General features: G+C 48.4%; 9 protein-coding genes across 9 annotated transcripts; 3 read left to right on the forward strand and 6 right to left on the reverse strand.

Annotated features, from left to right (window-relative positions):
- Positions 1-459: 459 nt before the first annotated feature.
- On the forward strand, positions 460-834 carry W97_07753 (uncharacterized protein; the record flags this gene model as incomplete). The annotated part of the gene is made up of 1 exon (XM_007785556.1): positions 460-834. One exon carries the CDS (start codon positions 460-462, stop codon positions 832-834), a length of 375 nt encoding a protein of 124 aa, XP_007783746.1.
- A 1,709-nt stretch (positions 835-2,543) lies between these two features.
- W97_07754 (uncharacterized protein) lies at positions 2,544-3,324 on the reverse strand (the record flags this gene model as incomplete). The annotated part of the gene is made up of 2 exons (XM_007785557.1): positions 2,544-2,871; positions 2,930-3,324. 2 exons carry the CDS (start codon positions 3,322-3,324, stop codon positions 2,544-2,546), a joined length of 723 nt encoding a protein of 240 aa, XP_007783747.1.
- An 895-nt stretch (positions 3,325-4,219) lies between these two features.
- W97_07755 (uncharacterized protein) lies at positions 4,220-5,446 on the forward strand (the record flags this gene model as incomplete). Its single annotated transcript, XM_007785558.1, has 7 exons — positions 4,220-4,280; positions 4,360-4,501; positions 4,587-4,667; positions 4,723-4,771; positions 4,831-4,867; positions 4,928-5,165; positions 5,233-5,446. 7 exons carry the CDS (start codon positions 4,220-4,222, stop codon positions 5,444-5,446), a joined length of 822 nt encoding a protein of 273 aa, XP_007783748.1.
- A 721-nt stretch (positions 5,447-6,167) lies between these two features.
- On the reverse strand, positions 6,168-7,496 carry W97_07756 (uncharacterized protein; the record flags this gene model as incomplete). Its single annotated transcript, XM_007785559.1, has 5 exons — positions 6,168-6,295; positions 6,341-6,731; positions 6,783-6,962; positions 7,016-7,274; positions 7,327-7,496. 5 exons carry the CDS (start codon positions 7,494-7,496, stop codon positions 6,168-6,170), a joined length of 1,128 nt encoding a protein of 375 aa, XP_007783749.1.
- Positions 7,497-8,738: 1,242 nt separating this feature from the next.
- W97_07757 (MFS transporter, SP family, myo-inositol:H+ symporter) lies at positions 8,739-10,602 on the reverse strand (the record flags this gene model as incomplete). The annotated part of the gene is made up of 4 exons (XM_007785560.1): positions 8,739-8,953; positions 9,008-9,102; positions 9,155-10,452; positions 10,504-10,602. The coding sequence occupies 4 exons, from the start codon at positions 10,600-10,602 to the stop codon at positions 8,739-8,741; spliced, it is 1,707 nt and encodes a 568-aa protein (XP_007783750.1).
- A 1,477-nt stretch (positions 10,603-12,079) lies between these two features.
- Positions 12,080-13,823, reverse strand: W97_07758 (uncharacterized protein; the record flags this gene model as incomplete). Its single annotated transcript, XM_007785561.1, has 3 exons — positions 12,080-12,539; positions 12,593-13,609; positions 13,669-13,823. 3 exons carry the CDS (start codon positions 13,821-13,823, stop codon positions 12,080-12,082), a joined length of 1,632 nt encoding a protein of 543 aa, XP_007783751.1.
- Positions 13,824-14,825: 1,002 nt separating this feature from the next.
- Positions 14,826-16,548, forward strand: W97_07759 (uncharacterized protein; the record flags this gene model as incomplete). The annotated part of the gene is made up of 6 exons (XM_007785562.1): positions 14,826-14,954; positions 15,005-15,086; positions 15,383-15,578; positions 15,646-15,796; positions 15,835-16,061; positions 16,158-16,548. 6 exons carry the CDS (start codon positions 14,826-14,828, stop codon positions 16,546-16,548), a joined length of 1,176 nt encoding a protein of 391 aa, XP_007783752.1.
- Positions 16,549-17,077: 529 nt separating this feature from the next.
- On the reverse strand, positions 17,078-19,252 carry W97_07760 (uncharacterized protein; the record flags this gene model as incomplete). The annotated part of the gene is made up of 1 exon (XM_007785563.1): positions 17,078-19,252. One exon carries the CDS (start codon positions 19,250-19,252, stop codon positions 17,078-17,080), a length of 2,175 nt encoding a protein of 724 aa, XP_007783753.1.
- Positions 19,253-21,302: 2,050 nt separating this feature from the next.
- W97_07761 (uncharacterized protein) lies at positions 21,303-23,050 on the reverse strand (the record flags this gene model as incomplete). Its single annotated transcript, XM_007785564.1, has 5 exons — positions 21,303-21,468; positions 21,514-21,744; positions 21,808-21,940; positions 22,020-22,219; positions 22,278-23,050. The coding sequence occupies 5 exons, from the start codon at positions 23,048-23,050 to the stop codon at positions 21,303-21,305; spliced, it is 1,503 nt and encodes a 500-aa protein (XP_007783754.1).
- Between the last annotated feature and the right edge of the window lie 2,908 nt (positions 23,051-25,958).

Genomic DNA, 25,958 nt, shown 5'->3' on the forward strand with positions numbered 1-25,958 from the left:
AGCTTCGTGTTGAGCATTACAAGGTCGTGTGACACACTGCATGGAATTTCATGTATGTCGTCTTCTGCATAAGCGAGACAATGAAAATGGCACACTCACAGCCAAGCAACCAAAATCTAGGCCCGACCAAATCCGACCTGGCTTTCAGCTCTATCAATCAGCTGGCGATTGAACTTCTGGGGGCCATTTTTGTGGGTTTTAACCGTCTCGATGCGAGATAGTTGAAGCTAGTAAGTGAGAATTATCGAGCATATAAGGCCCGGGTCCCACCTTAAGAGCAGTCGCTATCTTCAAAAATATTTCGTTCTTGCGATCAGCACTGAAGTTAGTACACGAACACTCACATTCAATCTTTACCCTCACTGAAACCCATCCACGATGACTGGAAGCTATAGCATCACCACCGTCAACCGCAGTACGACTGCATGGACCCGAGCTCATTGGGAGGCACCATCCGACATGGCCTTCACGATCAACACTCAGCCCAACGAGAAGCTGCTAGGCGGCAACGGTCAGGAAGTCCTTGCATGGGACCAGGCAATCAAGTCCCTCGGCGCAGGAGGCACAGAGGGCTACGCGGACGGCCAGGTCATCTGGCAAGCCCCAAGCGGCAAGTGCTTCGGCATCCAGATTCACATCCCTCTCCAGATATTGGACATTGGGACGTCCCCCTACTATCAGGTCAAGACCGTGATGAATGGCGACTGGGATGGTGAACACAGATCCGATCCTTACACCTTTGACAAGGATATTGGTTTCGACATTGTCGTCAAGGCGGTGGCTGATCATGCGACTATGCACGTCACGGCTACAATCAACGATCTCTCCAGCTAGTGATCAAGCAAACAGGTGATGGCTGTCCGAATATCGAAGGGCCGGTGTCGGGATTGCAACGTATCAGGCGTTGTGCTCTTTACGAATAAATCTGTAGCTTAGAATTCGATACTATAGAGGAAGATAACCTCGCACCCGTCCTTGTCTTGACTGCTAATACTATACAAGATAGGAAATAGAAGAATTGACCTTGATCTTGCGTACTAGCTTTGATACATATAATGCACTATCGCGTAGTCGATATGTTCCTGTAGTAATAATAGCTTTGAACGTTAAGAGAATAGCCTCGTGGTTAGATATAGTCATCTATTAGGTGCGACTATCTGTATAAACCCTATTACTAGCACTATTACATTACTTACTATCGGTTTTAAAAGTGTAGCTATTTGAAATAAACTCTATCTACTCTCTCTCTAAGGCTTGTTACTCTATAGAGTATGCATAATGCTTTTACCTCAGTCAAATACTTCTAAATACCTTTCTTATAGCTATATCTATTATAGTTTAAACTTAATATTTCTTAGTATTTGGATCTTCTATTATTCTAAGGTTATATAAAGAGTTTTCTTTCTATTAAGCTTACAAAACCTTTTAAGTCTTATATAATAGCTTATTTATTAGTATTATTAAGTAAATCTCTATATTAAGCCTTTCTGTATTATAATATATTTCTTATTTAATTTACATACTCTAGAAAGAGAGTTAAATAGTATTATTATTTAGTAAAGAACTTTATTAAGATTAAAAAGTTTACTTCTTAGATAATACTTAAAAGAAGAAATATAATTACATATTATTAATAACTAGAAACCTTTAAAATATAGGAGAGTTATATAGATATTATTATTTAGCTTCATTTACTAGTTATTAAACTAAAAAGATTAAGGTATAATATTATACTAGTTACTTATAATCCTATTACTAGAGTTCTTCTAGTATATTTCCGAAACCTAGATAGAGAGAATCTCGCTAAGATATAGGTTTCTTTAGAAGCTATCTATACTATAATACTCGCGAGATTATAATCTATTCTTTCTAGTAAAAGCTAACTTTTGCAGTAACTCTATAATATAGTAACAGAGATATATATAGCGAATATACTAATTAATTTAATTAATACAAGGACTTATAAGAATATAGACATAGTTAATCTATATTAGGTTTCTTTAGAGACTCTACTATAAAATGCGCTTACTTGCAAACTTATATAATATCTATTTGCTTACGCGGAAATCTCCTTAAAATAAACTAATACGTTATAGCACCTCAAAACCAATAAGGTCGAGCCAATTGGTCGAAGAGTAAGAAAATGGACCATGGAACTTTCCATTCTCGTATCCGATCTCAGAGGCGCGTGAACCGACGCCGACACTTTGATGTTTGCCCTGCTTCAGTTCCATGTTCATGGTTCTTGATATGTGATCTTTATTGCGTTGATTATTTACAACAAACGCCCAGCATGAATACCACCTGTGACCAAGATATCTTCCGAGGTTTGATAAGCGCTTGCATCCGAGAGCAAATAGACGACCAATCCTTTCAAGTCAGTACGATCACCCATTCGCCGCATTGGAGGTTCGTTTGTCATGATCGCAGCTAGATGTGGATTTTTATCCGCGAGATCCAGCGTCATATCTGTCATCATGTAGCTAGTAGCCGTTAGCTGTAGAGTTCGAACAAGTGGATAGACATTAATGGATGCGTATCACTCACCCCGGCGAGATGCTGTTCACTCGAACACCTTTCATGGCCAATTCCACACCCAAAGCCTTGGCAAGGGAGAGAACGGCACCTTTGCTGGCGCAATAGTCGCTGGTCGTCTGACCCTTGCTAGCAACGTAGGCCGCAACTGAAGCAACCATGACAATGGAACCTCCACGATGCGTGTCGTCTAGTGGTTCTTGTTTGATCATCGATGCTGTTGCGAATTGCGCCGCGAAGTAGGTGCCTAGCACGTTGATGTTCATGCAACGTGCAACCGATTCGGGTTTCCGCTCAATGAACGGCTCATCTGGACAAATGCCAGCCGCTGTGACACTTTCCACACCTCAGGATCAGACAGTGTCCGAAAGATAAATGAGGAAGGTTTACTCACAGCCCATCAATTCTGCCAAAATCCTTCACAATCTCTTCGAACGTTGCTCCAAGGACTGCATGATTGGTTACATCGCTCCTATCATTAAACATAAACTTCAGCAGAATGGGGTAAAGCCGGCGCTCGGTGAAGTACTTATATAGTTTCACCTTTACTCCATAATCCTTTTCCAGCTTGTAAAAGTGTTCGTGTGGCTCTGATAACAAATCCACGATCGCAACGTTTGCTCCAGCTTCAGCGACCGCGAAACCAAAAGATAGCCCAATGCCGCGAGCTCCACCAGTAATGACTATTGTTCGTCCTTTGAGGGAGAACAGATCCTGGACCGTTCTGTGCAAGAACGAGTCTGCATCTCGTTTCAAGACTTGCTGCGGTTGGACGAGAGTACCGTTCATATTGAAGCTGCTATCAGTAGTACAAGGCAACCAAGCAGATGAAGAGACAACGGGAAGATTAAAGGTGATCAATCTGATTTGGGCTCGGGTGATCAGAAAGAAAGAGGAATCTAGGAGGGAGGCCAATTAAGGCGGTAGCCAGCGCTCTCCTCACAGGTGGGAAAGACGCCATTCGGATATAGCCGTCACCTTTCGGAGCGATGCATGGAAATCCGGGGTGAAACCTTGAAGCAGGCACCGAACGGAACCATGCGTTGTGAGCACGCAGAAAACGATCCTACTGGCTTGACAGGAAACTGAATGCCGCACTCTTAGCGCAGGTCACGTTGATATCATGGCTGTAGCGCAATACTGCCCCTGAAAATTGGCCCTAACCTACGGAATCAATTTCCCGAACGAGACGACATCATTGGTGGATGGCCCTGGTAACGATCCTCCATCGCGATCCAGTGACACATGATGCTACCCCGCGTCCCATTCGACTTCCAACGTGCTGCAGCGTAACTTTACTCGTAAAGCCTAGCTTTTTAGCTACTCTTGCACCTCCCAGCCGCATTGGGCTTTCTAATAGCGCCATCTCTCTAACGATATCCACAGGACACTTCTGAAAGCACACTAAATGCGTCCTGTCAGCAGTGTTTTCGCTGCTTTCCTAGTGTGGGTCATGGTCTGGCCGGATATAGCCATTTTATCAAGCTTCCGACTCTTCCTCTCCTACGCTTATGGCCTGTCTGCCGCGTGCTGCAAGTTCATGCAAAACCACAGAACCAAACTTCCAAGATCCGGTTGCCTCGGGATCGGTTTCCCGCGCACCGGTTGAGGTTTTAATATATGTTGCCGATGCGAAAGGAAAGGGCTGTGTATTGACGAAGGGATTGTAATCACAGAAACCACAATGATTGCTCCAATGATTACTCCAATGCTTGCTCTTGATGAGAAAAGGATCATCGTCACAGGTACGTCTAAAAATCTCGAAAATCCCGTTACTGCCGTTACTGGCCCTTCTCAAAGGCTCCTCTTCTCACTATATTATAGGTGGAGGCCGTGGTATAGGTCTTGCGTTGTGTACGGCCATCATTGACGCAGGTGGATACGTTGGCATTCTTGATATCCTCAAGGAGCCACATCCAGACTGTCAAGCGCTCGTTGAGAGATCAGGAAGGTGCTATTACTTCAAGTACGTGTCCAAACGCCATCAATTTGCTTTAAAGAATCTTGTGCCATCTCAACAAGTATAAATGCTAACACTAATCTCAATGCAGTTGCGACATAACGAAACGAGAATCCCTTGAGACTGCCTTCGGCAAATGTGTGGGCGCGCTTGGAGGTCATATTGATGGATGGTCAGTTGAGAAGCTCCCAAGTCTCATTTAGGCCACTCTGACATTCATTAAAAAGTGTCACGAATGCGGGTATTGGAACCGACAAGCCATTCCTCGATCACACCGTAAGTCATCACCCCTGATGAAACTGCGATATCGAACTTGACTGACACTTACACCTTAGTGGGAAGATTTTGAGAGGGTGGTAGCGGTAAACGTGAGTACTTGTTGCAAGTATTGAAGTTTGACATGGACCGTTAGCTGATAAGCATTCCAGCAAGCCGGGACATTCTTTCCGGCTCAATTGGCGGTTCGCCAAATGCTGTCACAGCCGGTGTGCGAAAGAGGAGGTGCTAGAGGAAGCATAGTGATGATTGCTTCTGCGGCTGCATCTCATAACTGCCCCGGTCATCTGTTAACGGCCTACGGAGGAACTAAAGGTTTCGTCAAATCCTTCGCCATGCAGCTTGGCCATGAGTTGGCGACGACCGGAATCAGGGTCAACAGTATAAGTCCAGGGTAAGCTTGGTTCCTACAAACGAGATCCATTTCCCTATGAGGTAACGACGCCTGACTTCTGAAACAGGTACATTGAGACTGATCTTAATCTGGATCTTGCCAAAATCAGGCCCAACGTGAAACACTACTTCACAGAAGCGCCGCCTATGAAACGCATAGGTCACCCAAAAGACATAGCAGGCGGACTAGTATATTTGTTGTCCGACGTCGCAGCGTACGTCACTGGGCACAATCTTGCGATCGACGGTGGAATGAGTACAGGAAACGGTCTTACGCGGTAGTTCAAAAGTTGTGCTCATCTTTTGAGAAAGTCTACCTATTCTCCGTCACCACAGGCTGTCCTTGAATTGTTATCACTTGCAATATGAGATGGTGGTCCTTATGTTCAATACAAATTATGTAGTATTCAGGATGATTTGACGCTGGTATCACGGATATTTCTTTTTGACCCTGATGAATACCAAATTATCGGACGAACACGTGTTGCAGATACTTTCTTTCCAATCTCAGTGATCTCCCTGGCTTCCTCAGCGATTCTAAAATACTTATGGAGTTGCTGAGTTTCGTTAGGAGGAGAGACAATTGGCAAAAGGCTTGACTTGGTAGAATTTTGTATGAGGGCTCAAAAGTCTGGTGCTATGCCTGGAGTTCCGCCGCCTAACCTAAATTCATCGGTATAGCACGAATTGTTACGGGAGTAGACTTCCGAGCCTAGGCCTCGGACGCTCATATACATTGTCTCTGACCCAAGTCTGTGCTAATTTGAAGTCGGAGCATGTTCTCTCAGTGACATGAAGATGTATGGTTTCCACACGGTACACAAAAGGTCCAACATGATGCGATTGATCCCGACCGAGAACTTGATCCAGCTCATCCTGCGTGTTGAGCTGCCAACAGCCTGCTTTTGAGACGGCGTCATGCCTTTATCCCTCGCCCTGCATTTTGGATCAGATCATTCTCTTCCTCCGGCATCCGCCTGTCAATTGTTGCTACCACTTATGTCTACATCCCCTCTATAGCTTTTGAGAAAATCCTTTGCGAAGTAGCACAGGCCTCGGCGTAAATTTCGGGGATCGATGGGTCCTCTCTCTCCATGACTACCGCCTCGAAAAACTCGAACATGACGAGACCTGTCGGGAGTCAGAACAAGCATCGCAAGATGTGAGGATGCACACCTTTGAATCCAGTACTGAGTATGGCCTTAACGGATTCAAGGACCCGCCCCCCACCCATATCGTCGTTAGAATTGACACTTTTGCCAGCACTCTTGCCGACAAATGGAACAGGACGTCCGCATATTACCCAGACAAAGTTGTCACCTCTAGAAGGTCGATTCTTTTCTCGCCATGCGTCAAAATCGCTACCCTGTCCCAACGGTATGACCGGCTTGAGAACGTCGGAGAGCTCGACGTAAAAGATCTTTTCGGCTGGGACAGTCCGGAGCCTTGCGATCAATTTTTCGTAATCCGATTCTGTCCAACCTTCGCCGGTGAGGGGATCCCACCCGTATGACGGGGCGAGTGGAAAATGGGCAACATCGAGACAGAGGCCCAAGTTCGGATGATTCTGCAGTGGCTCAGCCTCGATCAACCACCATCAGAACCCTCAAAGACGGACCCCCATTTGTACCAATTCCCAAGTGTGCTCCCAAGTGTTGACTCGCTTCGAGAAGCACCACGACTCGTACGCAATCCTGACGGGGGGGCTTTGTCGTGCTCCCAATTCGGCAAGCCAATGTAGATCGGCCGCGGTTTTCTCGTCCGGAGCGTTCGCCTCGGCAAGATCGTTGGAGCCCACCTGGGGACCACGCCATCAGCTTCAACTGGAGTCAACAGAAGTCTGATACACACCTGCAGCAGCTTCACACCCAGTTGTGCGCACAGAGGCAACCACCTCTCCGCTTTCCGCCGAACCCATTCCGCCCTTTCACAGCCCTCAGGCCAACCGTCAAACTGATTCAGAGGCTGTAGCGCCATGATCGTCAGACCAAAACTTTCCGCCAAAGCAATGAGCCTCGGTGCTTGGGCATCCATCGCCTCCCAGATCTCCCCGTCGCTTGGGTCCGGCTCGTCGCCTTCGCACCATTCCGGGGGACAAGTCGACGGAGGCCTGCCGGTACCATCAGCTTGCTATAACCCAAGGGTCGCACCCAGTCACTGACAGGTGTGGACATCGTCGGCGCACCCATGCGACATATTCCCCAAAGCCTAGCTCGCAACACGTAAAGCCAGATTTTTGAAGGGCCGCAAATTTTAGCTCGAGGGTGTGCAAGGCAGCCATACCAAGCGAAGCGGTCGCAACGCCAAAGCGAAAATCGCCAATGTCAACCATACTGATGAGGGCTTGCCGGGTTCGCAAGTTGAATCACAGAACAATCCAGCTGTAGGCATGGAGTCTGGCCTTGTGATACAGCTGCAGTATGACACCCCGCTCTAGGGTTTCCAGGGCCCCCGGATTCTCGAATCCGTTCGGAAAACCCGTAGCACACTATGTGACAACAAGCATCAGCTTAAGCTCTCTAATAAGCATAGACGAGAAAAGGCAGTCCCAGGAACCTTGGCGGTGCTCACACTCGTTGTTCCCCCTACCCTGTGTAGGAAAGTGGGTACCGATAACGGGACTTCGACCTGCATTGTGGTCGACTGCCTTATTAGTCCTAACCTTCTAAGAGTTCTAGCTTTGCATTAGCTATGACTGATTCATAGCTCGTACGTGACCGAGCGGAGCTGTAAAAGCGGACCGGCCAGATTTGTCGCGTGCCGGCCTTAACGACGCTATTGGAATCTGTTTCCCGCGCCGGCATATCTCCCCATACGATGCCACACGAACCACGTGACTCCTACGACCCACAGGATCCCAGAAGCTCGTTCACAAAAAAACCCTTAAGCCCAAGAGTTTAGAAAATCTGCATCGCGCTCACCCTCCTGTGTGTGCAAGAGTGAGGCCGCCCTGAGCGGGCGCGACGAGCTCCGGATTTTGAGTGAGCCTAAATTGAGCGAGCCTAAATTGAGCCGGGATGAGGAGGAGCCATACTAGTCTGCGGACGAGCCCGTAGAGCCTCCCGCAGTGCCAAACCCTACGAGTGTGCTCCATATTACTCCAGAAATTGGGGTCAGATAGCCATAGGAAGTGCGGTGGATGAAATGAACTTGACGTCCGAGGAGGAGAGTCGTCTCTGTCCTCAAGCCCACTAGAATCCTTATAGAAGGTCGGTATATTAGCCGACGCGTGAAGTAAGCAGACTTCCCACAGGAAAGAAGCTTGCTTCGGCGTGGACTTCGAACAACTTTCACCACAAGTGGCGTCGCGGGGGCAGTCCATCGTGATTCGGCTGGGTTGAAGCGCGGAAAACGGTGGGCGTTTCTTTTGTGAGCATTTAGAACAAGATTGATCGATGTTATTGCTTGAGGCGTATCATCACAACCGTACGCTGAAGCGCACCGCGCGGATATTCTGTTACAGTATATAAAGCATCATTCCTTCGTTCCAACCAACAGAGACACTCATTGGTTTCCACGCGCACTCGTCTACCTAATGAAGGTATGACTCGAGCTCTGCACCTTGATAGAACCCTTACCGGGTGGATTGGACGGATTGTACGTTCTCGATCTGGAAGGTTCTGTCTTTCTCTCCCACCTCGCCTGGAGCGGTCTCGGCTGGAATCCACTGAGCGTCCTCGGCTCTGTAGTTCTTTTGCATTTCGATCTTCTCTTTCCGCATCTGTTTTGATTTCTTGACGCCGAAGCCATCGTCGAAGAGGGTGAAGGCTTCATCGACCGATAGGCCCTCTGGGAAAGACAAGTTAGCAACGCACCATCTCTCGACCGAGGATCATCACTTACTGGTTTCGGGGTAGCAGTAGTAGGCAAGCACAAGGCCGATGAGGATGAAGCCGAGATATAGACCGTATGTCCCGCTGGGAGTAAGCGTTTCGAGTCTATAATCGAGTCAGCTAAATTGCCCCATACTGCAACGGGAGAGACACGCACTGGGTGAGGAAGGACACGGCGACCACCAAATTTGCCGTAAAGCTCGCGGTCGTGCTTATAGCACTGCCCGCCGCACGAATCTCGAGAGCGAGGTACTCGGACTGGTACCAACAAAGATGTGCGTAGGTGGAGCCGAAGCCGGTGACGAAGATGACGATTCCGGCGATAACCAGGCCGACGTTTTTCTGGGGATATTCGAAGCCAGCAACGAGGAAGCCTCCTGTCGGCTTGCACATGTAGTAGAAAGCGACGAGACTCCAAGTGAGTCCAACGACCATGATGGGACCGAATCTCATCAGCAGCCCACGACGACCAATCCGGTCCACCATGATCATGCCAAGAAGAAGGAAGAAAGTATTGGTGATCGAGGGGATCAACCCGCCAACAGACGGGTTGGAGAGGCCCAGGAGTCCGAACAGCGTACCAGCGTAGTAGAGAAGGGTGTTATAACCGGTGAATTGACCAAAGACCTGGATAAAGCTGACGGTGAAAATCGAACGGCGATACGGCTTGTGGGTCCACAGCCTCTTGGAGCGTTGCCAAAAGGTGGTCGAGCGCTGCAGAGCCGTAGTGGCGGCAACGTGATCCTTGACGATCTTCAACTTGAGCTCAATGATCTCGGGTGTGGCGTACTTGTAGATTTGCTTGAGTACTTCTCGAGCCTTGTCGTCCTGGCCACGAAGGATAAGAACTCGTGGCGATTCCGGCAGAAAATGCATGAGGGCGAGCTGTATAAGCGAGGGAACAACACCAAGACCGAAGAGGATCCGCCAGTTGCCCTTGACGTGTTGCATGCCGGAACCAATGGCGACAGCGACTGTCTGGCCGAACGGAATGCAGAAGCCGTTTGTCCCGACACATCGCCCACGAACCGCAGTCGGAGACAGCTCAGTTATGTAAAGTGGGCATATAACAGCCGCACCACCCACTCCGACGCCTAGGATAAGACGACCAGCGATGAGCTGGCCGAGAGAAAAACTGGCTGCAATCACGATTGCACCGGCGGTAAAGAAAAGGTCGGCGATCAGCAAGCAGGGCTTTCGACCCCATTTGTCGGCGTACAGGCCCAAGATGGCAGCGCCGATGATGGCGCCGATGGTGGTGGCCGCCGTGGCAATCTCCTGTTGAGAGTACGAGAGTACCTTTCCACCGAACTCAGTCCCAACGTAAGGAAGTGCAACCCCGACAACGCCTGTGTCGTAACCATAGAGGAAACCACCAAGTGCCGCCGCGGCGATTAAGAAGGCTAGGTAAGGCGTCATCTTGTCTTCATTCTCAGCTTCAATGACGTGCCCGTCCTGGGACCCTGATTAGTACCATTCCGCGCCGAGATACGGTGGAGGACTTACAACGAGGGTACTTTGTTCGACTTGACTGACCCATTGTTGGGAAACAGAGAGTTTCCTCGCTGGCAGACCCGGCGGGGCGATCTCGACTTGAGACAGCATATTGTAGAAGCCCAACTGATTGTTTCGGGCAAATATCGAAGGGAAGGTGATGGAGACGAGATGGAGATCGTGGGGAGAGCGGACGACTAAATACGCCTTCCACGAGTTTGCTCGGCATCTGTCACGATACATACCCCGCAACACCCTCCAGCCCAGTATCCATCCCTCCGGTCAACTTTCGCATTTCCACAAGACCCCATGGGGAGAGACTGATGAAAGGCTGGCCTGTGAGCTAACGCTCCACACTCGGCAGTCCTTAGGTTTGTTTTGCCAATCAGATGGGTGAGCCTAACTGGAAATGGTATGAGGCTTGACCGGGAACTTGATGGCGCGAGCGTGGGAGTTCCCGCGACATGGAATCCGTTTTCCAACCACAGATGAAGTCCCGAAGATATTTTACGCGACTTTGAGTAGGTAGATAGGAAGACAGATCCCGTTCTTATGGACTCACACTAAATTCTGTGGGGTGCACGGGTCTCTAGTAATATCCAGTATACTTTCTACGAGGGTTTTGCTTTTCCAGATAGGTATCCCGGTGGCAAAGTGGGAGAATCTACGGAACACAAGCGTCGTCCACGAACGACTCTCCATCTTGTTGCAACGCCCGAAAGCTACGATCTAGAATATTAGACTGCGATCTAGGCAGCCTACGCTACCGAAGGATCAGCATCGGTGACAGGCATTGGTGCAGAAGCGCGAACCATGTCCCGATCATCATATCGAGGGTCTACACGAGAAGGTGGCGCGAGGTTTGGAGCTTGGCATCCTCTCGTCTTTGAGTGAATCAGGAGTTCCTCAGCGTACTCAATCCAGGCATTATCACACTAGAGCTTCTTCACATCCAACCCCTGTACGGCATGTCTTCAAATATTTACATTGGACTTGACACAGCACCTGGCTATTATCTTGAGAGCTGCTTGGAAGATACCTTTTTCGACCCTTAACTAGCAAAGACATTCCTGTGAATACAGTCACTGCCTGCTCGCAGAAGTCCGACGCTTCAGACGCTTAAAAGATTACACAGATACCTAGTCAAAAACGAGAAAGGAGAATTGTAGATTGGAATACTCTACACGAGCAAGTTAAAGGGTTCCTTAGCTCGGTTGCGGTATACGTAATCTAGTGTTGAATTAGGGAAGGTATTGTCGCAATAGATTGGATCATCAAAAGTCATGTTCATGCTATGTGTGAGTGTTGTTGATCGACTAGCACATACTCGCAACAACGACAACAGAGAGCTTTGCTAAAGGATGGTTCGTAATGCCTCAAGTGATACCCAAACAGTCGTTGACAAAACCGACGCAGTTTCGCTTCTTGTTGCAGGTTCATATCACGAAGGTATTGAGAGACTCTTCCTCCGACTCGTGAATTGAATCATTAAGCTAACAAGATATGATTAAGCTAGGTTGGCATAATTTTTCCTATGAAATAATCCCGGCGCCGAACACCATGTATCCTTGGGACCGTCAACGAGAGGTTACTCTGTCACGGCGAGCAGTTCTCCAAAAGACCTAATCAGACTGAAGTGCAACGCTGCAGCGGCTAGCACGACAAATAGCACGATGATGGTCTTCTCAGTCCGAAGCCACCTAGTCAGTGAATTGAATGCCCAAAACCTGGTACCACCATCCATCTCGAACGCGGACCACTTAGGAAAGTAGGTCGCTACCCAGAAAGACAGGGCGTATCCCGGCCACGAAGCAGCGTTGCGGCCAAAGTCACCGATGTACCAGTTGCTGCAAGCGCCTGCAAAGACGCTGTTGCGTAGCGCCTTATGGACCTTCTGCGTCTCACGATCTTCAGCCGATTGCTTCACTTCGATGACGCGGGCTCTATTGTCCAAGATCGGAGCGAAGAGCGACCTAATGGCAAAGTCAACTTGAGTCTCGCAGGCGAACAAGGCGGAATTGTTCGCCGGGAACGTGTTTGGACCAAAACTGCGCACTCATTAGTATCTCTCGTCACCTAGATTCGTACCTGTCGTACTCACATGATAGCGAGGTTGGGAAAATTGTGTACATGCGTACCAAGGTACGCTTGAGCACCTCTGCACTCTCTCCACTGTTGATTAAGCGAGATGCCATGCTTTCCGATAATCTCCATAGGCGTGAGGAACTGTGATACCTGGAAACCGGTTGCAAGTACGATGATGTCAAATTTTTCGTGAATGCCTGCGCTGCTGATGATGCCATCCTCGGTAATCTCCTGGATTCCTTCCGCAACAAGCTCGACGTTAGAGTTGTGAAGGGAGTCCAAGTATTCTGGGTCGAATATCCGGCGCTTGCATCCCAGCTGGAACGTTGGAACGATCAGGTCGTGATATTTCTTGGGAGTTTTGCCGTAAATATACTTCTTTGCCTCTTCTTCGGTCTTATGCCTAGCTCTAATACCTTTCGGAGTAGCCATGTAGGTCGATGTCGAGAGATCAGCGTCGATGAATATACTTAGACGTAGAAGCTTCATCCAGAAAGGAACATAATTGAATGCCCATTTGTCGAAGGCAGTGTATGTCCGGTTAGGTCGATCATGGTACCACTGTCGGCTACGCGCGTATTGCTTAACGAAACTAGCGTACTTAGAGACCTGGGGTACCACCTGCGCCGCGCTACAGCCGTTTCCAATGACGGCCATGCGCTTCCCAGCATACTTGACGGAGTGGTTCCATCTAGCAGTGTGGTACATATCACCTTTGAAGGTCTCCATGCCCTTGAATCTGGTGTCGCGCGGAAATGAAATCGCTCCGACTGCGGACACAAAGACGGTCGCGGATCTCGTGTACTCAATATTCGTGTGTAGATCGCGAAATTTGACGTCCCATCTGAGATTATTCGAATCCCAAGATGCTCCAAGGCACTCGACTCCAGTTTTGACATGGTGATCAAGCCCGAATTTGTCCACAGTAGCTTCCATATACTCCAGGATTTCCCATTGATCACAAAGCTCTTTGGACCAATTCGGGTTGAGGTTGAAACTGAAAGAGTAAAGATGACTTGGGATATCGCAACCACTATGGTGTGTCAGCCAATCCTATGCAGTGGGTCAAGCGCGAAGGTTTGCTTCACCTACCAGCCTGGATAGGTATTTGTCCTCCAGGTGCCGCCTACTCCATCCAGTTTCTCGTAGATCATGAAATCCTCAAAACCGAGCTTGTGCTTCAGCTTATATGCCATAGCAATGCCCGAAGGGCCGGCACCAATGATAATCGCATTTGGTCGGGGCATCTTCTCGCTACGTGATCTCTTCTGGAAATGACAAGTTATCAGGGATATGTGGGAGAGTGTGATAACGCAAATCAAGAGTTCGACAGCAGGAGGAGTAGCCACGATATAGGTAGGCGAGACTGGCCCATTGCTGACCAAAAATCATCATTGGAGTCGTTTCCAGAGCGATTCAGATGTTCGCAAGCTCGGAGTGGAAACCCGAGAAGGTGAGGCTCCGAGCTTCGGAAACCAGTTTCCACACGGCGAGGTGTCAGGCATCTGAATTCAATTTGGCGCTAAGGATTTATCTTTGCCGGCAGAGCGAATGAAAACAACTTCCAGAAATGATGGTATAATTTTAAAAATCCGTGTTGAACTCTTCGCAGTGCCGAAAAAGCGCCGTAACCGGATATGTAGCAAGCTTAGACCTGAGAACCGTGCGGTGCAAGAGGCAGGTCAGGTTTTGTTCGAGACATGAGACCGGTGGCAGGCCGACCTCCGTAAATCCTTCCGCCAAATGTACTCGTCACCTTGCCCAGATTACGCCTAGGCCTACCCCCGGAGTGCCCGATCTGACATGAGCTCCACAACAAGAATTGTTGCATGACCCTTTGGGTGCTCGACACCGGAAGTCTGCTGTTCCCCAACACGAGGAGGCTGAGGCCATCACCCAGCGGCAGTGGCTTTTGAGTTTGTGGACCCTAGGCAAAGAAGATTCCAGGTTCAAAGAACCTTTCCGAATCAACTTCGCACAATGTGGGATATTTTCACACCTAGAGCCGTGTTAGCCTGGGCTCGAAAATCATGTTTCGCACGAGAGCTCGCAATACCCTGAGCATTTCTGAGCATCAGCATCGGAAACGTCCGAGGACCGGACTTCCATGATGACCTTGCACTGCACAAGTGTCCGCTCGGTGCAGCTTGATGCGGGTTCTGTGTAAACGAAAGCTGGATGACACCGAACTTCTTATGCAGTACTACTTACAAACAGCAAGCTTCCCGACCTGACTTTAACCTCTTAACATGCCTGGAATTAACATCAACGACACGGGTGCCAGCATGAACGGTACCATGAATGGACTGAATAGAACTCCAGCAGTCAAGACTAAAGGTCCAGCGGCGGTAGAGGTGACACCAGCCAGGTTGCAGAAGGTCAGCATCCGCGAGCTCCGCCAATACGTACCATCGCTGATGATGATCAGCTATCAGATCCGAGTCTCTTCATCTCCGATGCCTTTATCGATGGCAGATGGGAGCAAAAAGATTCAACATTTAACGTGGTTGGTAAGTGTCAGCGGAATGATACAATGGTGTGCGTTGAGCGATTTACTTATTGTCGAACAGACCCTTTAACAGGCAAAGGCTTTAGCAAGGTTGCCAGCGTAGACCGACACGATTTCTAGCGCACAATCAAGAGCGCGTCTGTGGCTCAGAGACAGTTTTACGAAAGAACAACTGCCACTCAAAGAGGTGTGCTGCTGCGAAAATGGTACGATGCCATCATTGCCAATTCAAAAGACCGTACATTACACCTCTAAACCTGACATCTGAGCAAGATACTGATATGTTCTTTCGTCTAGTTGCGACAATACTCTGCCTTGAGAACGGCAAGACATTTGCGGAGGCAGAAGGAGAGATCTTGTATGCCGCAAGCTTCACATCATGGTTTGCAGAAGAGGCAACACGGTCCTATGGAGACACAATTCCGTCGTCGACAGCGAATACCACTGTCATGACTGTCATGCAGCCCATTGGAGTCTGCGGCATCATCACTCCGTAAGCTCGCTCCCATAGACAAACCATCAACTTAATTTGCCACTGACTACGTGTTTGCGCCGAATAGATGGAACTTCCCAGCCGCTATGATCACGCGAAAGGTCGGGCCTGCCCTTGCAGCGGGTTGTGCCTGCGTGATTAAGCCACCTAGCGAGACGCCGCATACATACCTCGCTCTGACGAAGCTTGCCATCGAAGTCGGTATCGATGGTAACTCAGTGAGTGCCTACAGATTTGTCCCACAAAGGAACGTCAGGCTGCAATGGAGCTTGTCGAAAACCCCCTAGTCAAGAAGATTAGCTTCACAGGCAGCACGCCTGTGGGTAAACTCCTAAGTCGTGCCGCTGCTGGAACGATAAAGAAGATGAGTTTAGAGCTTGGTGGCAATGCCCCTTTTATTATCTTTGACGATGCAGACCTCGCTCTCGCGGTGGATGGAGTAATGCTTTCAAAGTTCCGCTGCTTTGGTCAAACATGTGTCTGGTAAGCTCATGGTTTTGTTTACTCCACTGTTAATGTGCAATCGAACGTGCTTCATTATTAGTGCTTCGGGCAATCCTGATAACTGACAATTCACAGCGCGAACCGAATCCTCGTACAAGAGAATGTGATAGAAGAGTTCACCGACCATCTTGTGGCGAAAGTTCGAGCGCTAAAGATGGCATGCGGGTTCGACGAAGACGTGACGCAGGGCCCACTCGTCAACCGCGCGGCGACCGATAAGGTGGCAGCACACGTCAAAGACGCAGTCGAGCGAGGCGCCAAAGTTTACATTAGCGGCTCGGCCCCTTTAAATGGCGGCTTCTTCTTCGAACCCACTGTGATGACTGGCGTCACATCAGAAATGCTCGTTGCCAAAGACGAGACTTTCGGCCCGCTAGCCCCTATTTTCTCATTTAAAACCGAGGATGAGGCCGTCGCTATATCCAACGACACCGAATTTAGTCTAGCTGGCTACTTCTTTAGTTAAGACGTTGGACGCGTAATGCGTGTGGCTAACAAAATGAACTGTGGTATGGTAGGCGTTAATACAGGGAAAATCAGTGCAGCGGAGACGCCATTCGGTGGCGTGCTAGAAAGCGGGTATGGAAGAGAAGGCAGCAAGTATAGTCTAGCAGAGTACATGACAATGAAGGCCATTACTATCGGAAATACTGATAGATAGAATATGCTGGTGCGGAGGGCTATACACGGTTATTAACAGTAAAACATCTCCAAATATATTACAATCCTGATGATGTGCAAAGTAGTCAGTTTTGTACACTTGATCCGACTCTTACTAATCGCAAAAGTCTTCTCGGCGCTAAAGATCCTTCATGCGCTTAACGAGCCCAATATCGCATCGACGATAGCGTGTGTAGTTAAAAAAAAAAAAAAGGTCTCGGCATTTGGGGAGCCATGAGATTAGGATTTTGTTCATATAGCTCGAGCCCAAGACTTCAACTGCGCTCACACAGCAGATGTACCAAGCACAATGCGTTTCACACCCTGGCCGGATTTCACAACTGATGCCAACCAGCCGTCCGCGCATTCTGTCCTTGCAGCTTGGCTAAATAAGCCACCACCTTGCCCTCTATTCCCTTCGCATCAAGCCCAAAGCGCTGGTAGTTGCTCTCATTGGAAGCAGAGTATCCATAAGAGGTCATGCCGATGCTGGCCGTCACATATCGCGCCCAGGTCGTAGCGACGTACTCCTCAACGCTAATGACCGGCTTACCGTCGAGCGGGAAGATAGCAGCGCGGTAGTGCTCGTCTTGAAGCTGGAAGAGGTCCAGGCTGGGAGCGCTGACAAGACGAGCTTTGATCCCATGACGTTTTTTAAGCAGTTCAGCTGCGGAGACCACGTAGTGCAGATTTGTGCCGCAGCTTGCGAGGGTGACGTCCGCGTCAGCCTCCTCCGCTACCATATAGGCACCGAGTTTCACTTTGTCGCGAGACGTGTTGGGAACTTGTCCGACCGGGTCCCGTCCTAGCGAAAGCATGCTGGGCTGGTGGCGCGCGGAAAGTGCGATCTGCCAGCATCCGACAAGCTCTTCCGCGTCGCAAGGTCTCAAGTATTGGAGACTAGGCATGGCGCGGTAGAGCGAGTCTATCTCCACAGGCTGATGTGTAGGGCCGTTTTGTCCCTCTCCAAACGAGTCGTGGGTTGCGATGTGTATAACCTGCAGCCCACTAAGTGCCCCCATTCTTACTCCTGGTGCTGCGTAGATGTAGAAGATGAGGAATGTAGCCGTAATTGGTAAGAAGGTGCCTGGGGAGTACGCTGCCAGTCCATTCGCAATAGACGCCATAGCGTGTTCTCGGATGCCATGTCGTAGATATCTCCCTTTATACCCTGTCAGTGGGTGAAACACATCTGTCTCGGCGTACGTGATCTTGTTCGAGTTCGCCAGATCGGCGCCACCACCGCAAAGTGCTGGACAGGATTTCCAAAGCTTCTCTAAGATGACTCCGTTGCTCTCTCTAGTCGCCAACCCCCTGAGTTGTTGGCTGTCGATACCACTCAAGACTTGGTCGAAGTCCCCGCAGATACCTCGACGGCGGGCATCGAGTGACTCGTGCAACTCTGGAAATCTCTCTGCATATCGGGCCAATAAATCTGACCATGTTTTTGCGAGTGCAGTGCCAGCTGCGCGCCGTTCGCGAAAGAAATCAAGAGCTCTTTGAGGGACAACGTGGGATTTCTCGGGGTCAAGACCTGTCAGAGCTTTGGACTTGGCGACGCTTTCTTTATCGAAGACACCATGGTGAGCTTTTGCTGTTCCCGCAGCCGCGGTACCTGCGCCGATAACTGTCCGGATATTGATGAATACCGGCTTGCCGACCAATCTTTTTGCATAGCTTAGAGCTGACACGATTGTTTGCACATCGTTAGTGCCGTCGAGAACATCAAGCACTTCCCAGCCACAAGCTCTCATCTTGGTATTAATGTCCTCGGAGTTAACCCATTCAAGTGGACCGTCGCATGTTACTTGGTTGTTGTCGTACAACAGTACAAGGTTGTCCAGTTGAAGATGACCAGCAAGGGCAATGGCTTCTAAGGCCACACCTTCCATCAAGCAGCCATCACCTGTCGTGCAGTATATCCTCGATCTAACGACGTCGAAGCCCGGCTTATTGAAAGTAGCAGCGAGGTTTTTCGAAGCAATGGCGAGGCCCACCGAGTTTGCTATGCCTTGTCCTAGAGGCCCGGTTGTGACTTCCACACCAGGTACTTCGATTTCAGGATGTGCGTGTGAGATCGTGGTGTAGCCGTTGAGTTTCGCAGCACCATATCCTTTCAACTGTTCCATGGTCCAAACGTTATATCCTACAAGATGGTTCATAGTGTAGAGAAACATACTTGCATGGCCGTTGGAAAGTACGAATCGATCCCTATCGAACCACTCCGGATCGCAAGGATTATACCGCATTTCATACTTCCACAATGCCACACCAATGGCAGCCATGCCTAGTGCGGAGCCGCCATGACCACCGCCGTTCTGCATGCACAAATCATGCACGAGGTTACGGATAGAGATGGTGGCAAACTCATCATCGCTCAGGTCTTGCTCTGGATTCTCGTCCCTGATGTCTTCATGGTGAGAAAAGCCATTGGTGAGGTGCGCCGACTTCTTCAGTTGAGAAGTGGTCGTGAAAGTCGTGTGATCGAACTCTGCAAGCTGTGGCGCCATGACTATGAGATGGCTTGGTATAGAGAAGGTGTTCTGGATTGACAGTCTTGGGTTATATGAAACTCGAATTGGGGCACAGAGAAATGTCTACAGCCGACTATATAACACATCCTGTTTGGTTCCCATCTACATCGTGCATCGCCATCACCAAAGCGGGCTCATCGCAACCCGGCGTAGTTTAGTCACACGCTCTCTTAGTTGGAACATGGTTTCCGGCGGAAGCGACACGCTGTTTCGTAGTCAGTACTCACAGGCAGCAGATTCGGCGCCTCAGATGTGGAATCTCGGAAGCCGTGGGCGGTTATGACTTTTCGCGGGGATCAAGGGAGTCATAACCGTTTCCATGTCCCATAGAATTTTGGGCCCACGACTACTTAGAGCTCGTATTCTCCGCTAACCTGGCGTAGGAACGCAACAATCATGAAGTTGTGGAGCAAACACTGCTTGACTTGTGTGCAGTTTTCCGTAAGCTAATGGACGGGGGTTGGCGAGAGTTTGCCGGCCCACATTCACATCCCCGTCCCTGGAAATAGGTTCCCAGCCTCCGACGTCGGCCCTTAGTTCAAGAAACCTGCACACCGAAGAATAGAGCATTTAAAATTCAAAAGCTCATCTTTGTACGCGGCGCGAAGGGTGTTGCGACAGTACCAGATGCAATGATTGACGCGTATAGAGGCACGGATTTCAGTCTCTCTGTCGGCGAACGGATCAGAGCTTACTTGGTGACTGTGGTGTCCGACCCTGAATACAATGGATTCGACACAGGGCCTCTCCGCCACACCGACTTCATCGAAGCCAACATCGAGAACAAGACAACCCGATTCAGATTCCGCGTTGTAGATGTCATGTGCAACAAAGACGGAAATCTTCACGGTGGCGCCGCTTCCACAATATTTGACAATCTGAGCTCAACCGCACTCTTCACCGTTGGAAGACCTGGATTTTGGGACAATCTTGGGGTTAGCAGATCACTTTCAGTTGTCTTCCACAGGCCATTGCCTCTCAACACCACGGTCGAGTTGATTTGCCGGGTCGTGTCGGCTGGAAGGAGGCTCACCCATCTTGAGGCAGTCATTGAGACTAAAGATGGCAAGATATGTGCTTCATGCATACACGAAAAAGTGAGAGTCGAGACACCGAGGTTGTAGCCTTCTCGCGCGAGGACAACTTGATTTGCAATCGACGCTCGAAGCAAACTTCCGCAGGTTATCAGCTAGCCACATGCGCTTTTCGCTATGTCTCTCGGCCACCCGACATTCCATAGATTACAGCAAGCCAGATTTGCGCATCAAAGACTTGGGACATTGCTAGCAAAATTCGAGCCTTCTGAGGGGTTCTGAAAGCCATACATAGCCTACTCTGTTCTGAAATCTATGATACCTTGACATCTGAACAATGGCTCAGAACGTTTGTTCCTAGGCCGATGTGAATGTGGGCAACCCGATTTCTGTATTAATTGCTCACCTTGAACCTTGTCATGCAACGAGTTCTTAGTTGCGTAGAACCGGAAGCGATGTTCATCGTCCAAATCTCACATGCCGTCTCGAATTTTCTTACGCAAGGTACGAGCCATTGAGTCAGTCTGTTGAGTGCTCCGCCTCTTGTGACCTGCACCTGAGACGAGTCTTGCTTGCCAGGTTCTCTTGATGATCAGGAGTGTATCGAGGCTTCTAGTGGCATTTTCGAAGACCTTTCCAAGCTCTGCGAGAGCATCGCAGCAGATGGTAAGGTGGCCGGCCAGCGTCGCGTGACGCTGACGATCAGTTTCCGAAACCGAAGCGTAAAGCAATATTAACGCTGCTGAGAAAGCGATGTGAACTATCTGAGTGTTCGCGAACCGAAATGCAAATCGTGTGGCGTAATCCTCTAAGAGTCGCGCAATTTCGATCGCGGACTCTAAGCACATTCTGCGGGCATGGAGAGGGCCATCTCCCCGCGGAGGGTAAGGTTGTATGCCACCCTTTGAAATGAATGGACGATGTTGAATGATTACGAAAGCATAATATTGCATGCTATTGCATTCGTCAGTGTAAGCATTTCCGGTAGATCGTCAGTCATACTGTAGCAACAGCACGTGGGGAGTCACTCTGGCGGATTTGTCTCTTGGGTCGTATTGGAGCTGTGAAGGAAGATCACTCTTCCATTCACGTAGGCGCCGAAATGTTTCAACGCCTAGATCCACAAGGTCCTCCTTTGAAACCACTCGACGACCGTAGCTGAACACTGTTAGCGAGGATTCACCGAAACTAGATAATACTGACAGTGTGACGGTCAACGATGATACAATCTGACAAAGCGTGACCCACTGCAACGCCAACATGTCCCGGGAACAGTCCAGAATCGGTGGCTTCTCAACATCGTCTTCCCCGTCGAACATTCCACTCGGGGTCCAAACGTGCTGCGTATCTTCGGGTTCCTTAGGCGAGGGCAAGGGTAGGCTGATCTCTGGTATATGAAGACTGAAGGGTCGTCCAAGGTAAAAGCCCCACATCCTAAAGGTCAGTCACTTGCAGGCCTCGAGAAGATTCCAGAGAAAGTCAAACAAGAGGACCTACCGATCAGTGAGAAAGCTTCCCCAAAACGCTACACTGCGAGCATATGACGCGCGGACGGTCATAGATCCATCTTCCACTCGTGCGGTAGTGTCAATGTGTAGCCCAAGATCCAGCGAGATCCGGGTCGCAGCACCTGGCACAAATGTAAGCCTGTCTTCACAGCGCAAATATTGTGATACTTCTTGTATCGAGAATCACGCAAGAAAACTCACCTGCATACAACCAGCCTCTTGAATCCTGAGTGCAAGTCGCTTCATGCCAGCTCAATAGTGAAAAGGTCTGCACAGTCGCGATCTTTGGGCAGTCGAGCTCGTACTCCACCAAGATCTTCGCTCGTCTCGCGAAAAATTTAGATAGAGGTCGGGGTAGGTCCGGATGCTTGTCGCCATGGAACAATGCACCAAGCGCACATCTGCGCAAAATGTTAACCGAACTGTCAAGGGCTTGTGTTTAAGGTCGCGAGAACTAACATGACGTTTTCCAAAGCAGCACTATACAATGAGCTCTCCCTGTCACTGCCTTTGCACAAATCCCGCTCTTCGTGGAAGATTAGTTTGTCAACAATGTGACAGGATGGGTCCTGCCATGTGAAGTACAAATCAATGAGCTGGTCAACAAGGTCAATATCGGGATCATGTCCGATGCCATTCTGCTCCAGTTCCGCAATTGCCTCTTTGGATCGGCGGGTGACGGAAGGTCGATGCTCGCGAGGTATTCCGCCTTCCGTAAGAGTAAGATTTGAGGTAGGGCCGTAGTATCTAAGCTCTCCCATATCGCCAATCAACAAGGCGCCCAGCCTAGTTGACAGCTGTTCGATGATCTCATCGTCATGTTCGTCTTCAGATGAAGAGGCGCCATGCTCGGTCGAGTCATGCACGTTCTGATTGGTGTTGTCCGCTGGTGAGGCCGCAGGATTCCATGACTGAAAATTGCTAGTATTAGTGATCAGGCCCTGTGCGGCGTCTGTGAGATCAACATCATCATTTGGCTGCATCGGAATGGACGGAACCATCTGAGGCAGGGACCACACCCAGTCGACGGAACCCATATCTATGTCCGGTTGAAGAGTTGCCCCTGGCATCATGAAATCGTACGCTTCATAAGAGAGTCCGGAGCTAGAGGATGTCTGTGGGAGCTGGTTCATATGGCCTTCATCTGTGGTTGCCACATCTGGACCTAGGAAGTAGGTGGGCTGAAGACTGTACAGGTGATTGCTGTCGTCGACCTGCCCGGCGGTCGCCATATTGCCAGAAACTCCATGAGTCTCGTCTGCGACTAAATCAGAAGCACCGACAGAAGAAGAGGGTAATTGCATGGCCTCGGCAATCTGTCTGAGGACGGAGGCATCATTTTGATCGATGGGTGGAGGGACCTCAGCACCCAGTGACTGTATGAATTGCTCAAGCTGGATGACACGCTTCGAGTACACATCTGTGACTTTTCGAAGCGAGAATCTGTTTGCACAAAGGCATCATGAGATTGTAACCCGGTGTGCGGTCGATCGTCAAGATTTCAGCTGACTTACTGGCGTTTATCTTTGCCCAGCTGGTATTCACACTCGTACCCCTTATTGGAACAAGCACCACAGCGTGGTTTCTGTCCGTCGCACTATGCCAGTGATGAGCAGAGTCAGAGTTAAAGCCCGAGTTGCCGACGTAGAGGGTCTTTAATAAGGTACCTTGAGTTTATTGTGTCTGCAATTCGTGCAAGCCGTTGTTACGTGACTTCGACGTTGTCGCGGGGGTTTGCTGGCTGCAGACATCTCTTATGGCCTGTCGCAGCCACACGGACGCAGCAAAATCCGGAGTGCTTATCGATGACAGTAAATTGTTAGCTAAGAACGAGAGTAAGCGTTGGTGAATGAAGGGTTTAGTTCTCTAGTATTCAGCGTGGCAGAGCAAGACCGTGTAAGCCTACCAAGGTAACAGCGTTTCGTACTACTGCGGGGAAGCAATGCGATAATCTGTATAGGTGTTCCACGGTTCGGCGATAACTCGGCTCGCTAGTTGAGCGTTTTTCAATGCGCGCCCTACTAAAACTCACCTAGCACTTAAGCCTAATTATATTTTTACTCTAAATACATTAAACTTATAATATTAAAGTTAGAAAGCTCTATATAAGCTATCTAATATAGCTAAGTTTTAGATAAGAAGTAGAAGTACTAATAATATACTCTCTAAACCTTCTAGATAGTTAAGAGAAGTAAAGAAGCTAGAATTTACTCTACTAGCTTTTAATCTAATAGACTAAATACTTCTAGTAGAAGTCTAGTAGTATACTAAGTTATATTAGTAAGCTAGTAGTATTATAGGTAAGAGATTTGAGTATAGGCTCAGGTAAGTAGGTCGTACGTATTTATAGAGATAAGGTATTAAGGTAGAACTATTAAGGTAGCGATAGGATTATAGTAATAGATTATATAAGGCTGAATAATATATAGAACGAGTGTAGTAAAGCTTAATACTATAATACAACTAATACTAACTATCTTAGTTGTCTCTCTTATCTAATAAAGAACCTCTAATCTTAGTATACGCACTCTATACTAGCTTCTATATAATAAACCTTCTATACTACTATATATCTCCCTCACCTAGTAGCTATTCTATAGCTGCTCCAATCCTCTAAATAGTAGTATAGATAAACGCTAAAATTACTAAAGAATTAGAACCTTAAATCCTACTACTATAACTTACTACTAGTAAGTCCTCTTTCTAATAGAGCTATTGCAACTTACTACTAGTAAGTCCTCTTACTAATAGTGGTTCGGCTTACTATAAACCTATTCTAACACATTTACCTCCTCTATAGCTCTATAAATAGCCTTCTAATTCGCTTTCTTAAGCTTCTATATAGTAGTAATTACTAACTTCTTCTCTAAAGCTATTAAAGAAGGTAGAATCTAACTCCTAGGCTCTTTAATTATATCTATAGCACTATTCTTAGGCTAGTTAATATTAATAGAAGCACTATTCTTAAGTAACTTAACACCTCTAGAACTACTCTTAATAGGCTTCTTAATATCCCTAAAAATACCCTTTATAGGTCTATCTATCTTATTAGAAACGCCCTTAGTACTACATGCCCTTTTTGTATCTACTCTCCTCCCAATTATCTAACCCTCTAGTTGGCTGCTAAACTATCACCCTACCCGCACTAAACTACTTACGCTAGCACTAACTACCTGCCCTAACGGAATAATACAATCCCCTACCTTTAGAATTTTATACCGCTAGGTCTATCTATAGAAGCCTTTATCTACCTACTCTTCCCCTTACACGGCCCTAACTAAATTATAGCCGCGCTAACGCGAATACGAATATAGACGCGTTTAGTAACTACTATATATTACTAGGCTACCCTACGTGTTCTCCTACCTCTATATATCCTATCTATCGCCCCTCACCTATATCTTTCCCCCCTTTCTTTATATACCTTAATATTCTATCCACGGCACTATAGATCTAGATCTATTTAACTACTTTCTAGACCTTAAGGTCCTTATCTACTAACTATATAAGCGCGCTATCGCTCTATTCTATATTCGGACCCACCTAAAGAACTACTATAAGAGCTATCCGTCCGTATAGCCTCCCTCCGCTATAGGCCTAGCTATAGCCGCCCTTCTTAAGTAGTATCCGCTCGCTAACTCTAAGGTGGACTCCTTTAAGCTCCCGGCCCTATTCGCTCCCGCTATCCTAGATATTCTAATCTTTAAGAATAGTCTATTATACCTATAATACCCCTTTATAGGGCGGAAGTAGGAGACTCTATAGAGGCACCTCCGCGTCTAGTATAAGGTAGGCTTTAGCTATAGGAGCTAGTCTACTAAGCGGGTAAAGAATATAGCTGCTAAGTTTCTACTATAAACTATCTACTACTAGCGCCTCTTTACTACTAGCTATACTAGCGGCTACTTCGCCGTGCTATCGCCCGCCTAGTAATAGTAATAGGAGAAGAAGGAGGAGGGGAGAAAGATTTAGACTTAGCAACTAGGAGCCTAGATAGTCCCTCTAGCGGATCTTATTAGAGCCTAGGTAGACTAGGTGCTAAAAGTTAGGGTTAGGGTTAGGGTTAGGGTTAGGGTTAGGGTTAGGGTTAGGGTTAGGGTTAGGGTTAGGGTTAGGGTTAGGGTTAGGGTTAGGGTTAGG

Source organism: Coniosporium apollinis (genome assembly GCF_000281105.1).
Source record: "Coniosporium apollinis CBS 100218 chromosome Unknown supercont1.43, whole genome shotgun sequence".
Lineage (NCBI taxonomy): Eukaryota > Fungi > Ascomycota > Dothideomycetes > Coniosporium > Coniosporium apollinis.